We start from the raw sequence: 17,302 nt of genomic DNA, 5'->3' as shown, positions 1-17,302 counted from the left end.
ACCGTGAGGAATTATGGGTAGTGAAGTCTTTCGGACAAAGAGACGAAACCAACCGTCGAGACAGAAAAAGGTGAAGTTAATGACCCCTAATTGACGAAAAAAGGACAGGTGAAATCTAAAAATGTCTTTCAACTTTGTATTTATATTTTTCAAAAGCTTTTACGCATGTAAATCTAGTTTTTACCCGTTTTTAACTCCTGTATGGTCTATTTTTTACTAGTCTACGAACGTTAATGAAAAAGTAGCTTTGTGCATTAAGCGTTAGCTTATTTCTTCTCAGTGTTTAAGCTTGCTGTCTTAAATTGACAATGTCTGAAACTGCTTCAATGACAGGATCATATTCTCTAAACTACAAATCATATGTTCAGGAAAGGTTTTATTACAACTCCAATAACTTTGAACAGGTGCCAAATACAATAAATTAACTTCCCCTAAGTGGATAAATCAATTAATGGCTGCAGTGGAGGAAGTATTCAGATCCATTAACTAGGGTACTTAAGTAGAAGCCGCGGTTGAAAGTAACTAAATTTATTTCAGTACGGTTTTGAAGTACTTTTGAGGTACTACTTTACTGGAGTATTTTTATGTTACATTACACTTCTTTTCCACTATTTTTTATTCAATTATTGTACTTTCAACTCTTATTTTTACCTGACAGTTATACATGCAGAAACATATGATAATTTTATGAAATACAAAGGCATTGTTAGAATATAAAGTAATTCAAAACAGCTCCACCTCAGCCAGCTACATCTTTAAAATACTACTACTAGAGGTAATTTTGCTGCATAATGAGTACTTTTACTTATAATACTTACAAATAGGTACATTTTGCTAATAATTCTGTAATACTTTCACTAATGTAGGATTTTAAATGCAGCCCTTCTGAGTATTTTTACATTGTTGTGTAGTTACACTTACACCACTGAGTAAAAGTAGCAGCACCTAAATATAAAAGTCAATACATGTAAGTCCTGCATTAAAAGTCCAAAATTATTATAATTTTTTTTAACAAAATATACCAAAAGTAAAAGTACTAAACTGTAGTGTAGCATTAAATGCAACTACTAAGTATGTTAAGTACTTGGTATTGTACACAAGTACTATAGTTGAGTAAATTACTTTCCACCAATGGCAATAATGTTGGGAAAAAATCCTCTGCATGGATTTGTTTTAAACTCAGAGTGAAAGGTTTAAGTCTTAATGTTAAAATTACCCAGAAGGTTGTGTTAGTGCATGTTTTAAATACAGTTAATTATATTTCCAGACATTCCTGGACTCGGTTGCCAGATGAAACCCTCAGATATCAGTCGACTCTCCTGGTCCTTCTTCACCCTGCTGACAGCTGCTTGCCAGAGTCCAGATGAATGCCAAAGGTATGATTTGCCTCTTCTTTATTGAGATTGTCTCACACCCCCATCTCCCCTCATCCATCCTCAGGAGAATCCTAATGCACTGATACCAAGAGGGAATAATTTTTTTTCCTTTACAATCTACTTAGCAATGATTTATTGATTGTGGCTTCCACCCTCACAGAGAATTACCGATCCTTTTTGGGAAATCAGATTTTCACACCTTTCATGAGTGTGTATGTGGCGCAGGTCTCCAGAGACAGTGTGAGGGGGAAACTGACTTTGAGGAGCAGCGGTGTGTGAATCTCTGCGGTGTCACTCCTCTGCTGCCAATGGTATGCCCAATGGATGGCCCTGTGATTCTCTGTTGCTCTCCCCGTCTCTCTCTATAGTTTTGCATTATTTATTGGTTGATAAATACAGCGTCCGGGCTTCATTTCAATATGTTTTCATCCCCCTTTCAAACCTTTAGAACACTTGGTTTGCCCACTCTCATATCATAAGCATGCAGGAGCCCCTCTGAGGTATAAGCATATCATAGAAAAAAAAAAGGAAAATAATAAAAAACAACCCTTGCCCTCATAGGAGGAGTCAGATTAGTGTGCTGAAAGCTTTGATGCTCCAGAATGTCAGCTTCGTGGATCGATCTGGCAAAAAACACACGCACAGCTGACCAATCAGAGGCGTCTATCTGTTGTGGACCTGCTGGGCACCGTGGTTTACAAGCTTCAAAGAGCTCCTTTTAATACACTGCTTTGATAGCCCTCAGCCTTCACTGACCCACCAACCATCCACTAGGGAGCATTTTAGCTTTAGTGGAATAGAGAGGGATAACTGTTGATCATATTAATGAGTATGGAAAAAAAAAAAAAATCAACTCACATCTTGATTACTTATACACTGGCCTGCTATTCTAAGAGAGAGAGCGCAGAGATGCAGTGGAAGTAGATTTGATTTTACGTAATTTTACATATAGTATAATACAAACTGCATTTTTAATGAGTTATTCACATTTAATCATTAGCACTAGGTAGAAATTAGCATGGATAATGGTGCTTTGGTCATTGAACTACATCCATTTACAACGAGAGAGGGGAACACTATGGTTAATAACCCTAAGGGGGAGACAAATCATCATCTACCATACCACATTAGACGTTGAGGGTAGGAGGGTAACAAAGCTGAACAAATATACAAAATATACATTATTACTGTGCACACAAATGTAATATTCAGTAAGTAGATCTTGAAATAAAGAACCTTTGAGAAATTAATCCCTCTCCCCTCAAAACAACAGTATATTTGTCTTATTTTAACATATAGATGCTCTCAGTCATGATTTGTATGAAATATGTGCATTATATACATGTTAGAACTCAATCAGCCTTCATTGTAACTTTTGTTTAAATTATTCCCGCAAAAACTAAATTTAAGACTTAAAAGGAGACATATTTTATTCCAGCTGTAGCACTTAAAACAAATTTCTGATGGCTAATATCAGACAATATTTTGTCTGTGTCCTTGCATTAGGCTACTTAAGTCCTACAAGGAATTCTAACTCATTAGGTTCCAGCAGAAAAACAAATCAGCTAATGACAGTATTCATTTATTTGCTTTTTTCAGCAGTAGGACATTTACAACAGTGATAACGGGTTTTAAATAAAGCTGTCATGGACTGACTGCAGACAACAGATGATCTAAGTAATGCTTAGAATACATTTGTTATCTCATAAAATCATGTAACCTGACAAAGCAAACATTATTTGACAATAATACATTACATTAATGTTTATAAGAGATGACAGGGCAGTCTGACACGTACTGTAATATTGTCAGGTGTCTTTTGTGTAGATGATAAATCTTATTTTTTCATAAATTGTTCAGACTGGCTTATTGTAGTTCACATGTGTGCTGAGGCCTATCCCAGAAAAACACCCACGACAGGTCACCAATATGACAGAGAGCTGGTAAAAGCCATAGATTCTCAGCTGTACCAACTATCCATGTTGAATTCTGTTATATATTATGACAGTAATGTTGAGTATTGATCATTTTCTTTCTCCGTTCAATAACTAGAGGAGACTGAAACCCCTCACACTGGGACAGCACCTGTAAGACCACTAGCTATTAGCATGGGTATCTGATGACGCTGGGGGACTCTCTGCTAACCACTGATTCTCCAGCTATTGGGGGGTGTTTGGTGAGCGGGAGGCAGAGGGGAGGCAAGTGCTTTTTCTTGTATCTGCAACCTGTTCCTGAGCTGTGGCCAGACTGAGTGAACAGAGAAGAAATGAGACAAACCTTCTCCCACATGTCTGCTCTTTCCAACACACACACACACACACACACACACAGAGGCACAACTCACAGTATTGCTTTAATCAGGGGTCTGAGGGTTACTTTAAAAAATGAAGCTAATCCGTTACACATCCCATGCTTAGACTCACTAATGTAATTTCTTATGGTGATTTAGTAAATATCCCTTTTTATTACGGATTTTTACAATAAGATTACAGTTATCCCATTACGTGTAATTACATTACTCCAGGAGCTTAAATTAATAAACACACCCAATTTGGTGGCATGATTGCAAATAGGCAAAGCTAGCTGTTTTGAAATGAAGTAATTAACGGCCGCGTAAGATGGTGAGAGATGTGTTGGCCCCTTATCCTCCAGCCTCAGAGGCCAGGGGAAGATTAGAGCTCTGATCTCATTCCCAGCACTTGTTTGGAGTCTGTCAGGAAGAGAAATGCCAGCATTAGTGAGGTACCGCCACACTCCTGATATGATGAAATAAGGAGAAAAGAGGAAAGGGAAAAAGATGGAGGGATGGACAGAAAGGACCCTGCCCTTCTCTGAAGTGTCACTAGCTTGTTTATTCTATTTTTATCGTAGCTGCCGGGGCAAAGATTCCCATTTTTCCTTTATTTTTTCCCCCCACCTCCTAACAAAAACCACTGCTCTCATTTTTTATAGGTCTTGCAAACTCTCATGCCCCAGTGAAAATTACATTGTGAAACGGTAGAAATTTCAGGGCTGCCTGTGCTCTCCGCTGTCCCTCTGAGCTTTCAAACAGTCAACAGACTGTGAAGAATAAATAATAAAAAACTATTGATTATTTTGATGACTGCAAGATTCAATTAGGTATTAATTTTGCCCTCCAGTGGACCTATCAAGCAACTCAAAAGAGAGGAGGTGGGAGGTGGGGGTGGACCCAAATGCATGCAGAGTGTGGCCAGGCTCAGACAGAGGGGAAAATGTGTTTACCTCGGCGGGCAGAGAGGTGCATTGATGCGCAGTGTCCCACATTTAAGTGCTCCACAAATGAAGCCCTGATGACTAGTGACATTGTTACCAGGGATATGAGTATTGACCAGCCGGCTCACGTTTTTAACGACAGCTTAAACTATTTCTATTGATTAACATTTTCATAGATTATCATGTGTCATATCAAAGAGGGCTGATTCTAGTGATGAGCACATTAAAAAGGCCCCTCTGGGGAGGAACGAATCGACCACCCTGATAAAAGTGAGGGGAGGGGGGGGGGGGGGTGTTGATGGGTGTAGGGGCAAGATAAGACTTACTACCCTTTTTCCTTTCTGTGGCTATATGCGATGGTAACCTTTCCTTTGCTCAGACATATTTAGGTTGGACCTGATTCATAAATAAGGAAGAGGGCCGTAGTCCTGCTGCTCTGTGTCTTAGAGCCTGAGGTGGGGTGAAAACTGTCTGAGGAGCTCTCCAGTCAGAAGACACAAGGGGGAAGAGACAGAGAGAGTGAAGGTGGGAGGGAGTGTGTGTGCGTGTGTGTGTGTGTGTGTGTATGTGTATGTCAGGGAGAGAGAGAGAGGGAGGAGGTGACATCTCCAGTGCTTGTTTTAGGAAGCAACCTCAGCCATAAACCTGTGGTGGCCATTCACATACACGAAGATTCAGGAGGCTGTTTCTGGTTCAGTAGCAAGCATGTACTAGCTGGTCCCTGTGCTGTGGTGGCATGTTATAGCTGCTGTTTGACTGACTTCAACATTTGGACATTGTGAAAATCTTTTATACTCTTTTTCTCTGGAGCTTCATTTAGGTAAGGACACTTTTTACTGGACGTCTTTTCTTGGAACTTGACTTTTAATATTTGTAAAAGTTAGAATTATATCTGTAAACTGTTCCTAGAGATATCTAAAGGAAGCATTTTAACCTAATCACACTTGATAAAATGCTTTTAAACATGCTTTTTTGTATTTTTAACTCACAACATTTCTTTTTTTTTTTTTTTTTTTTAAAGTTCTTAATTTTTCACCCTGCTGAATATATTCTACTCCAAGATGTTAAGACAGATATTACTCCTGTCATGTCATGTAGATGTTGTTCACTCTTGTTTCTAAGTGCTGACAAAAATGAAAATAATTGGGAGAAATTTGGGGAACATCAGTGGCTTCATCTCTTGTTTAAATCAGGCCTTAAGTTCATGTTGCCTCACTCTGCTGCAAGATGTCACCTTTGATCTCATTTTGTGTCCCCAACTACATGAAAATTGATGTAATCACTGGTGTGTATTTCGCTCATATCTCCCTTTTAAGATGTAGAATTAGATTTATTTCATTTATTTATCAGCACACAGCCCATGGACCTCTTTGTACGCTGCTGTCAGCTTAGTGTTTGCTGAAGATGAGGCACATGTCAGGTAGTAATGAGCCCTTGGAGATGGATGTATCACCGTTTTAGGACTGCAGGGTATAATGGTAAAGCCACGCGATCCGTAACAGTTCTTCACCAGGCAGCAGCCGGCAGTATCAGCGGGGTAGCACCAGCCAGATAAAAGAGAGAGCTGGAGAGGGAGGGAGCAGGAGAGAGAGGGAGAGTGATGAGTGAGCGATAGAAAGGAGAAGCTGGGTAGAGAGATAGTGAGTAGAGACATAGAGAAGGAGCTGGTTAGGGTGAGACGCTGAAGCAAATCTAACCAGGGGTGTTTTCTCTTTTTTTTTTTCTCCTTCCTGTCTCCCACCTGGGCTCCCAGCTCCCTCCAGGATCCGATGATTACAGGGCAGCTGAGCAAGCCGCTGCTCTCCCTGCGCAGCGACATGAGCGCGGCAGAACTCCGGGCGGACGACAAAGCGGCCACCCCAGACAGCGATCTCAACGACGAGCCCCTGCTCCTGCCCTCCGAGGCCACGGACAGGGAGGGCACTCCCAACAAGCTGTACGGTAAGTTGGCTCACGCCTCCCGTTCGTCCTTTCCTCTTCGCTGGCTGAAGTCTGGTTTAGGCAGCGGTGAGGTGAAAACAGAGCTTCCAGTGATGGGACAGGTGTCAGCAGTGTCAGGCAACAAACTTAAGTTTAAGTGCTATGAGCAAGTAAATATTTGGCTGGATATGTGAGTGGGGAAATTGTATTTTATGTCATGTTTGTGCGATTAGATGTTTCATGCACCTTCAGACTTCAGATTTTCTTGGAAAAGCAGTTAATTTGTGTGGGAGACAGTCTGGTCAGTTGAAAGTGTATTGATATTACAGGTAATTGTATTGCAGAAATGTTTCTCTTGAAGATGCAGTGTTTTTTTATTCTACTGTCCTTTAACAAAAGTATTACTGGATTATTTGATGCTTTATTAGTGTTGTATATGTTTGGCAGCAGATGTGCATGACTCTCTATATAGAATCTATTTAAAAGTTGAACTGACGCATAAAAATCTAAGTTTTACCTGTCAGGATATTTCACTTTGACCCCACCTTCACAGTCCTGGTAGTGCTGAGTAATATTCAGTATTTATTCCTTAAAATGTTTAAAATAAATCATAACTCAGTGCTAAGTAAAATTAAAACCTCTACTTTATGGCAAATATTGTGTTTATTCAACATTAAAATTATATTTGAAATGTAAATAATTTGATGATGAGTGCAGGATATAATATTGTGTTTCCATATTACTTAGGCTTCTTTTCTTATGGTTACTTATTCCCTCTGTTATTTTTAACTTTTGTTATCCACAGTTGCAAATGATCTTCAAAATTAGCCAATTTCTATATCAGCATGCCTCATTATTTTTGCAGTTATCTCATTATTTGAGTGTTCACACTCTGTTTTGGTTGTGTGTAAATAAGTGTGTTTTTTAAAATTTTTTATTATGAGCTGTCTCAGTCATGTGGACTAATTCAATCACTGGGCCTCGTTATGAATCAATAAGCATAATGATATTAATTACAATTCAAATTATTTATTGTAATGGGGAATATATTCCTAACGTGTTTTTTTTATTATTAGAGGATCTTTAATGATTATTATGATTAGAAATTATTACAAACTTAAAATTTGTTTTTGCATCATATCTGTCCAGTAACTGCAGATTTAATAGATTTGTCGTTATAGAGAGACAACAAGAATTTATATATTTAAGTTCAAATAAATGATTAGAAGTGTTCTCCCAAGATCCTGTTTTTATCTTCTTAGTTTCAGTGGCACATTTGTTATAAGAGACCAGTTCAGATATTATGTAAAACACATTTAAGACGTCCTACAAAGAGCTGATTGTCTTGACACATACTCATTGTTGATCCTTTTTGTCAAATTTTACTATTATTATTATAGTATTATCATATTTTTTGATGTGGATACAAGTGACAAAATCATTTTTTTGTGGCTTTAGATTTTGGTTTCTAATTTGAATATTTATACAAACTATCTTGTCTCCTCTGCTTCTGACTGTTTTTCCATTTGTGAGAGTTAAACTGTGTGTTTATTTGTGTTTGTGTGTGTATGTGTGAGACTATGTAATAGATTTTTTTGCCGGATATGAATTTACACTGCAGTAACCACTGTTTATTTTTTATGTTTTTAAGATTTTAATGAGAGATGTTAATGGAATATCAGTATATGTAGATCTCTATCTGACCCTCTCAGTCTGTGTGTGTGTGTGTGTGTGTGTGTGTGTGTGTGTGTGTGTGTTTCCTGGGAAGTGGCAGAGAGTAAAGTGCCTATAGACTGAGGTTGCAAAACATTTGTGAATGAAACAAAATAAGAATTTGGAGGGATAGCCAAATATTACTCTCAAACCTAATCAGTTAGAGTTCAGCTGTCTTTTAAATCCTTATTTCAAGAATAACCCGAGGCTAGAGGCTTCTAAACAAGGACTGTGTGCTGCAGGATTTGTCTCAAAAGTGTTGCAATTTGGTCTAATAAGCATCAAGTCTCTCCTTTTTCTCTTTCTGATCAGTGTCTATCCGGCTTCTCTCCTGCTTCTCACTTTTTTCTTCTTCTTTTGTTCATACTTTGATGCCTGAAATGCAATTAATGTTGCTAAATGCTTTACTGTGTATTTTTATTTCAAGCTAATTTAAATTTTGCACATCATTGAGAAATAAACCCAGGAAAAGCACGTACCACTTTTTTTTTTTTTTGCTATGTTGCTAATTCCTAGAACAGTAGGAATAAGGTTACAGCTATTTCTCTACTGTATGTTTACCTTCACGCCTTGGGTCCATTTTGTGCTTGGTGTTCGCTGACAGCCTATTGTCACACTGCATGTGGCTGGTCGGAGCCGCTCCAGTGTAACTTGTGAATTTCGAGGGGGGGGAGAATGGTTTCTCACTGCCCGGTGGCGGAGCCCTTGGCTGTGCCAGCGGCAAGTTTGGTTTGGGAGCCGCTGCCCACATGACCTGTCAGAGAGAAAGGCAGGGACTGATGAGGAGATGTAGCAGTCGTGTCTTCTGCTGGGAAGGGGGGGTGGTGGTGGTGGGGGTGGGGGGGTAGGAAGAGAGACGGTAGGGAGTTGAAGAAGAGAGACTCAGCATCTTTCTTTACATTTCCTTAAATGCCACCAGAATAAAGGGAAAGGTATGGTGATTGTGATAAGAGGCTCAAATGTGTTTACTCAGTCAAGAATGGTGACAGAATCCCATTTCTGCATAGACTGTTTTTCGGGGTATTCTTTCCGCTGAAATATGAGCTAGTGTTTTGGTGTTTTTCATGTTTTTCACGGCAACTGATGGATTATATTACCTTGATTTAAGCATAATACGAACATTAAGGTAAAAGCCTGTTTATCTTAGTTCCTGAAAAGTTGACAGTTTGAAGATGTGTGATTTCCACATGATTGGAAGTATTGGCTTGTATTTGTGTTTGCAGTGAAATCTTATGATTGTAAGGAGGTTGCATTAAGTTTGCAAATCTCAACGTTTTACTATCAGTATGAACGCTAATGCTATGAGAACAACCCTGGACAGAGCCTTTAAACTACGCCTGACATTATTCAGTGTTCTCTTTATGTGCTGATGTGCTGTGCAGAAGCCACAATATTAAGATTGTTCCCCTTTACTTGCGTTGTGATGAAGAAGCAAGAGATGAGGATGTACTTTGGATTCCCATGTGAAATGAAAACTTTGCTGTGTTTTATATCTATTATTTTGCATAATCTCTCTGATAGAATGCTCCAATTTTATGATTGACAGCCTGACACAAACACTGTTATCACATGCACAGAAAACCTGCACACGCTAATAGTTTCAAGGAAATGCAAATCGCATCGAGAGTTAATTTGCTCTACTACGGTATCTATCGTGCAGACAGAAAAAAAAAAAAGATCTTGAGTTAGAATAGTAGTTAGAATAGTTTTACACACATGTACACGTAGTGTATCCGTAACACAGCTAGTTGAAAGTTTACATCTTTTGGTTCATGATTAAAACAGAGAATTTTCTTGAGGTCTTCTGCTGAGGACGACCTACAACTTAAGAGTTATAGACTCCCAGAAAATATCTTGTAGAGTTGTACAGTATCTCTTATCACTAGACCTTTTTAGGACAAAAGATGTGTTAAATGTGCAACTTTTTACTTTACTGTACCTTACTTTTATGGCACTATAGAGCCATAAAAATGTTTTAGACTGGCGATATTGAACAGTTTTGAGTCATTATTGCTGTAGTCTCGCATAGCCGGACCTATCTCCACAGCGCTGTGCCAGCAAATGATTGCTGTCACTCTGTGAAATGTTGATATCTTTGCGTGCCTGTATTGAGATGGATTACGTGGTATATATGTATATGTTTTCATATTTAGAGAGCCCAGCACAACTTTTCTTCCCTATAGAGTTGATGTGTGACTTTAGTTTTAGTGCTTTAATACAATGTATAGGAGTTTGTGCCAGTATGAGAAGAAGAAGAAGTCACTGGGAGACAATGACAGTAGCGGTCATGTTTGTCTACAGTAAATTGTCCACGTTCTACACCCACCACATGCTTACTGCGTTGGTGAAAGGGTCGTTCTCCTCCTAAAAGCTTGCCTGTGCAAATAGTCTTCCACTTCAGCTAACAGGGGCTACGAGGCACCACAAACATCCTGCCGCCTTGTATTTATTCCAAGTAGAAGTGGACATTAGGTGGGAAAGCTGTGGTTAGTAGGGCAAGCAATTTTTTTTTCAAAGGACGAGATGGTGTTGGATGCGTACAGTTTCTGTCTTCTCTTCTCAAGCAAATCTCCCCCTTTCAGACATCAACAGACAAGATAATAAGACACTCAGAGCACAATTCCGTATTATATTCAGCAACCAAAGGCTCATCTCTTGTCAGTTTGCATTTACTCTCCCAAGGATGTGACGCTTCTATCATCATGCTGTCAAAGAGAGCCAGGCTGGAACGACAGGAGCACTCATTTCATACACTTACTGTCTACATGAAATGGTCTGCACTTATACGGATTCTGCCAAAATGGTGGAACATTTTCACAAAGGTCACCTAGAGACCCCCCTCCCCAAAAGAGCAAAATGAATCTTCTACTGATTCCTGGCGTTGGAGGTCATTCAGAACAAAAAGTCCACACCGAATGCCATATTGATTGTAATGCTGCACCTTGCTTTTGTGTCTTTACAATCTTATTAGTCTTCACTCACAATAAGATTGTACACTTGATAGTGAAATTAATTTAATCCAGAGTATTCAGCGTGCCACCCACACAGGACAGTCTTTGGTTTGGACAGTACGTGGAGATTTGTCATCAACAACGTTACTATACTTTTCTTTAAATGTTTTTGTGTCCAGTGTTTTGATTGTTTTGTTGATGGACACTTTGTTTTCCCCACATACAAAAAGATGGAGCTGCTGAGAACTTGAAAAATAAAACTATTAGTGGATGTTGGTGAGATATTTCCAAGAACATCTCAAAAAACAGCAACTAAAAACAAAGTATTTCACCTTTTGACAAACAGTTTGCTTTAAAGTTTTTACATTAGTTCATTTTTTTAATAAGTTCCACTTTGACGTCCTCTGGTGTAAGTCTTGTATTATGTCCAGGTGCAAAACAGTAAAGTACTTTAATTTCTTGTATATTAAAAGCCAAAGCAGTATGAAGGTAAGTGCTTAGTGCTCACTTTAAAATATTAGTATATAATATACACCTGGGACAAACCTTCTCTCTTTCGTTCAGAATTTTCTTTTGCCTTTTGCAAATTCATACACACGTAGACACGCAAAGAGACACGCACACACACACACTGCTGGAGGCACGAGTTCTTATTATTTTTGTGTAATCAGCTTAGTGAGCAGGATGCATGGTGGGATAGGCTGCTTGCTGATGCAAAGAGCCTTGTAATGTTGTGTGGTGAGGTTAAGTAATAAAGTGGCACAAACCCAGTGCTGAATGAGCCATGCTGAGTAAATAAGAGTGGATAAAGGAGACCGAAGGGGGAACAAGTCTCTCCCCAGGAGGTGGATCTCATTATGGGGATTTCAGCTGTCTGCGCACACTTGAAAACAAGCTTAATGCATGCCTATAAAGCAGGTGTAATACATTTGCTAATGTGCCCGCAGTGCCCATGGCTACAGCAACACAATCACTGCGTGGCATTGAGGACAGGGAGGGAGGATGAGCACAAGGCGGACTTCTTGTTTTTGATGCAAACAGCAGCAAAGGTCATCAGGTTTCACGGATGCTTGGTTATACAGAAATGACTTTGAGCAACACAGAGAACTTCAAAATAACTGACAATATAATTCTCCCCATTGTTTGTATATTAAGAAGATTGTTTTTGTCTTGACTAGAAAGTATTCCAAACAAAAGCGTGTTTCAAGTTCTGTAGACGGACAGCTGTGGAGAAAATAAATTGAATTTCAATATGCGTTTTATTTTAGTCATACACTTCCTTTAAGTTGGGAAATCATTTTTTTTTTTAAAAACGTACATGTTGTGTAGCATGCGCTCCATAACCAATATCAATAAGCCTTTCATGTAGAGCTAACAAAGAGGCATCACATCTCCTGGCACGGACACGGTTGGTGTTGTTGAGATGTAATTGAAGCTGCAAGGGTCACATTTTCGGGAATAGAAATTACAGTCTTGTCTTTGACTTGTGTGGCGTGAACCAGAGATGCATCCCACAGCCCTTGTGTCCTTCACAAGCCTTTATTATTTATAACGCTTGCTCTTTGAGCAATGACCAGTACTAATGCATAACCTTCTGTCCTTCTGGCTGATTCGCTTCCTTTGAAACCAAAGATTGAGGCAGGAGAAGTGGGTGTATGGTGGATGAGGCAGGGGTGTGGGCGGGCGAGGGGAGGGGGGGGGGGGTAGTATAGGGCAGTGGAGATATAGCTGAGGATGTGGAATAACACTGTGATGCTTCTTTTCTCCAGAATAGAGTTATGGGCTTCAAAGCAATACTATTTCCTGACATCCCTCCCTCCACTATTTGTCTGCTCCACCAGAATAATGTGCTGGGAGGGGAGAGGTGGGGTGGGGTACATGATTATTTGCTTGTTTCCACCTGTACCCACTCAGTTCTGTAAATATCACCGCAAGAGGGGAATACAGTTACAACTAATACAGGACTTTTTCCAGATAAACTCATTTCTAGATAAACTCCATTTAGCTCAGGTTCAGTGGAGGTAAGATATACTCTTGTGCAGCCTGTATCACCTGATGTTATCCTATAGTGATTGAGCCTGTGCTGCAGTGCCGGTGTGATTCATTGTTATTATACCTCTATGACAGAAGGAACGGGTGAGGAGGGGGTGGGGGGGGAGGAGGCTTTGAGGGGCAAGGGGTAGAAAGTGGGACATAGGCAGCATTAGTCCCGGATAGCCTGGGGGGCCCAGGCTGATGTGTCAGGCATGACATGTGGGTGTCTAGCCCACCACACACACACACACACACACACACACACACACACACACACCACGATGGACTGCCCTCACACCCCACTGGCTTCTTCTGAATGTCCTGCACTTGGCCAACGCATGATGGACAAAAAAGGACACACATTTTTATTGTTGTTCCAGTTTGATGAGACTCATTCCTAATGATACAACATTATCATCAATTATATTCTGTCAATTCTGGTTTCATAATTAATCAGTTAATTGTTCCTTCTATAAAATTGTGAAAAAAGGCCATTCACAACTTTACAGAGCCCTGGGTAATAACCTTCACATTGCTTGTTTTTATCTGAGTAACAGTCCAAAACTAAAAGATAATACATTTACAATGACATAAAACAATCAGTAAATCATCCTGTTTGAGAAGCTGAAACCTGCAAATGTTTGGCATTTCTGCTTAATAAATAATTTACAACCATTAAGCAATTGTCAAAATTGTTGTTGATTACTTTTCTTCTGATTGACTAATCCTTTCAGCACTAGTCATTTTCAGCTTATAACTTTGTGCAATTTGATTTTGTTCTTTTTGTCTTTTGTTGAAGTCTTAAATAGAGCGTAAACCTAAACTTATTTTCATCATCGATTCATCAAAACATTAGAAAACAGTGAAAATTCAATCACTGTTTCCTGGAGCCCAGGGTGACATCTTCAGTTGTCTTGTTTTGTCCGACCGTCCAAAACTCAAAAAGATATTCAGTTGACAATGATAAAAAAAAAATCCTCACATCAGAAGGCTGGTACCAGATAATGTTTGGCAATTTTGCTTGAAAATGAACTTGTTTTTTTTTTTTTATCAGCTAATTGATTAATTCAGCTCTTGTCGTAAGAGCCTTGGGTTTATATACAGACAAAGTAGAGATGTATGACAGAGTGAGAGGCGCAGGGTTGTCGGCTGCAGGCAGCAGAATCCTATTTACAGCAAATATCATTTAAGTAATTCAGGAGGAGGAGCAATTGTGAAGCAGCCATCTCCTAAAAGGCTTACAGCTCTCTAAAGCTAGTCTTCATCTCACCGTCCCGCCTTCACTGATGGCCGTAAAAGGATGAAGAATAATTTGGATTGTTATTTGCCTCTTTCAACCCTGAGCTAATCAGGTTGATATTGCTTTGGGAATGAGGAGGGCGCTCCATAACAGATGTGCTCATGTGCAAAGTGTCCCAAGTCCCCCGTGAGGATGCAACACAAAAGCCCTCTTCTCCCCTCCCTCCTCCGTTCCTCTTCCCTTCTCCATCTTCCTCTCTCCATCACACCATCTCTCCTTCTTGACCTTTGAAATGGGCATTGCCTCTTCTCACCAATTTACCTCCCTCTGGTCCCTCTTGTGCGTGTTCTGCTTCCATCTCCACTACAGCATCAAGGGAGAGACAGGTAAGAGCTGGAGCAGAGCACTCTCATGTCAGAGAGCCTTTTGGTGAAGACCTGTGGCCACGAGTGAGAGCATAAGTGTTGGAGCACGGGCCCCTTACTGCTACGAGCATCGTTTACATGCAGATTCTCCGTCCGTTCATCAGAAACAGCTTACTTCTACAACCTGAAGTGTACTATTTTCAGTTGTTTACATTTAAAACCTCCTGTCAGTGAAGACATCTATTACCCCATCATAACCATGTCCTCTCTGCCTGTCCTTCCCCCCCTCCCCCCCACCCCCCCATCCCGTCCTCTGCTTGTGGCTTAACAATCACCTCAGAGGCAGTCACAGAACTGCTGAGGTGTAAAATCCTTTCTGTTCGGCACACTCCACAGCACCACCTCCTATGTAATTCCTTAACTCCATAATTCCACTTTGTGCCAGAATAATGAATGAGTTAGATTTTTTTCTCCGCTGTAAGGTCTACGCCCTTGCGAGATGAGGAATCAGGCTTTAATGTTGGAGGCCCGGAGAGATTGCTGTGGCCTCTTCTCCCTCTTGCCCTGCACAGGGCTCTTAATTAAGGAAATGACAGCTCTCCTAGCAGTGGCAGTAGCCATAATGTAGCTAATAGTGTTACAGGCAGCCACTCAAAAGTCAGTCTCTGGTGATTTTCTATCCCCAGAAACACTATTGACCTATCCCTAGCAGCTTCCCCACCCCAGCCTCTAAACAGAGTATTACTTCCCGGCAGGTCCAGAGGGAGCCATCTGACTAAGAGCACCTGGAGTTATTGGCTGCAGATTATGCTCTGTGTTATTGTTGAGGGCTTTGGTGCGAGTAATGAAACACTGAGCTAAATCACAGGTGATTTTGGATCTCTTGCATTCTACAAGGAGTTAAGTAAATCGCTGTAAAGCTCACACTGCATATTATAGGCTGTACTCTTCTATACAGCAGTCCACCTCGTGTGTAACACTACTCTTTGGACTTTATTCCATGCTGCTTTTGAGAGAAAAATGAAAGTGAAATCATCTTTCTCGCTGCGTTTGCTGTCTCTCATCTCTCTCCAGTGCTACATCAACTTTCCAAGTGGTATTACCAAAATCAATGGTCAAACAATTTGGGACAATTGGCTGTGTATTGATGGAATTAAACCTCGTGTATGACGTGTCTAGTTGTTTATCTGGGCCCAACCTTAACGCTTCAGCAGCACACATTTGATGATGAAAATCATATTGTTGTTGTGCGTTTTTTTTTTTGTTTGTTTGTTTTTTTGCACTGTAATTATTACTACTGCAATAATTCCATTCATTATAACAGTTAAGAATGTGATTAACTTATAATCTTCAGTCTTTTTAAATGACTTCACATGTGAAATCATTTCACATGGATTAGATTTCATTGGGAAAATGATTGACAACATCTTAATAGCAAACACATGCACTCAGACAGACATTTTCAAAAGGACCATTATAAAAATGGGGCTTGGCTGTTCATTCTGAATAGCCTGAATCGTTACCAGGCCTCTCTCGTACATTTGACAACTTACATAATGCATTTCCACTAAAATAGCTTAAGTGTTACAGCTTCTTTTATGGGCAAAAATTGATTCATAAATGCACTGAGGCGAAAGCTAACATGAACACAAAGCTTTCAATAACACCCATTTTATTCAGACTGTCAATGTATGAAGCGGTTGCATTAGACAAGGTGGCATGCTGATTGCTTTATGAAATCCAGGCTAATTGTTTTGTGGTGTAGTCCTTGGGGCACCCTGCATTAAGACAGGCCGAATGAAGTCATATAAATATAGCTCTTTGCCCCCCTCAACCACCCCACACACACGCACACACACACACAGCACAGAGAGGCCTTCTGCCTTGTGTGGCATTGAAAGTCACTCTCCAGTGGCCACTTTGCTGATCAATGAAAAAAGAATTTATATAGCGGTGGATATTGGCAATATTTTCATGACATAAGTCCCGTCCAATTTTGCTCTGTGCTCTGTAATAAATGTAATTATTTCACTTCCATTAAAAACTATTTTCTCTGATATTCTCACCATGTATGTCAGTATATGAATAATAATAAAAAAAGTATTGTTTCATGTAATTAAATTCATCACCTTACTTTCAATCAAGGCCATGAAATACCTTCATGTAGATTTATTGGCTGAAGAGTGTTTTTTGTTAGTCTGAATGTAGATGTGATGTAAGGGCACTTGTATTGTTACAACAGCAATTAAAGTGCTCCGGAAATTCACAAACAGAGATGTGTTCTTGAATGTCCCAGATAAATGTAAAGCCACGTTGAATGTGTGTCGCCTATTCTTTCATCCGTTTGGCCTCTTCTTTCATCTCTCCTCACTTCAATACATCCATTCATTCAATTTTATCCATTGTGTGACCTGCGTATAATCACGGCATCAAAGGACTTTCTTTTTAGTAAAGGTTTGATCAAGGTAT

At 39.8% G+C, this 17,302-nt stretch overlaps 1 protein-coding gene across 6 annotated transcripts in view; it reads left to right on the top strand.

The window, feature by feature from the left end:
• The first annotated feature begins 2 nt into the window (after nt 1-2).
• Nucleotides 3-17,302, top strand: part of pou6f2 (POU class 6 homeobox 2) — a 74,426-nt gene continuing 57,126 nt past the window's right edge. For 2 of the 6 annotated variants that reach the window (XM_067577482.1, XM_067577477.1), the window contains exons 1-3: nt 25-108; nt 1,268-1,376; nt 6,364-6,551. In XM_067577482.1, coding sequence (XP_067433583.1) covers nt 1,291-1,376; nt 6,364-6,551 — 274 coding nt within the window. In that variant the 5' untranslated portion in view covers nt 25-108; nt 1,268-1,290. Of the gene's footprint in view, nt 109-1,267; nt 1,377-1,601; nt 1,688-4,989; nt 5,136-6,363; nt 6,552-17,302 lie in introns of those variants that run through there. The other 4 variants (XM_067577479.1, XM_067577478.1, XM_067577480.1 and 1 more) reach the window with 4 other exon arrangements.

Source organism: Thunnus thynnus, chromosome 21 (assembly GCF_963924715.1).
Source record: "Thunnus thynnus chromosome 21, fThuThy2.1, whole genome shotgun sequence".
Lineage (NCBI taxonomy): Eukaryota > Metazoa > Chordata > Actinopteri > Scombriformes > Scombridae > Thunnus > Thunnus thynnus.
Note: the sequence above shows the minus strand (reverse complement) of the source record. Positions and strands in the feature narration are given on the sequence as shown.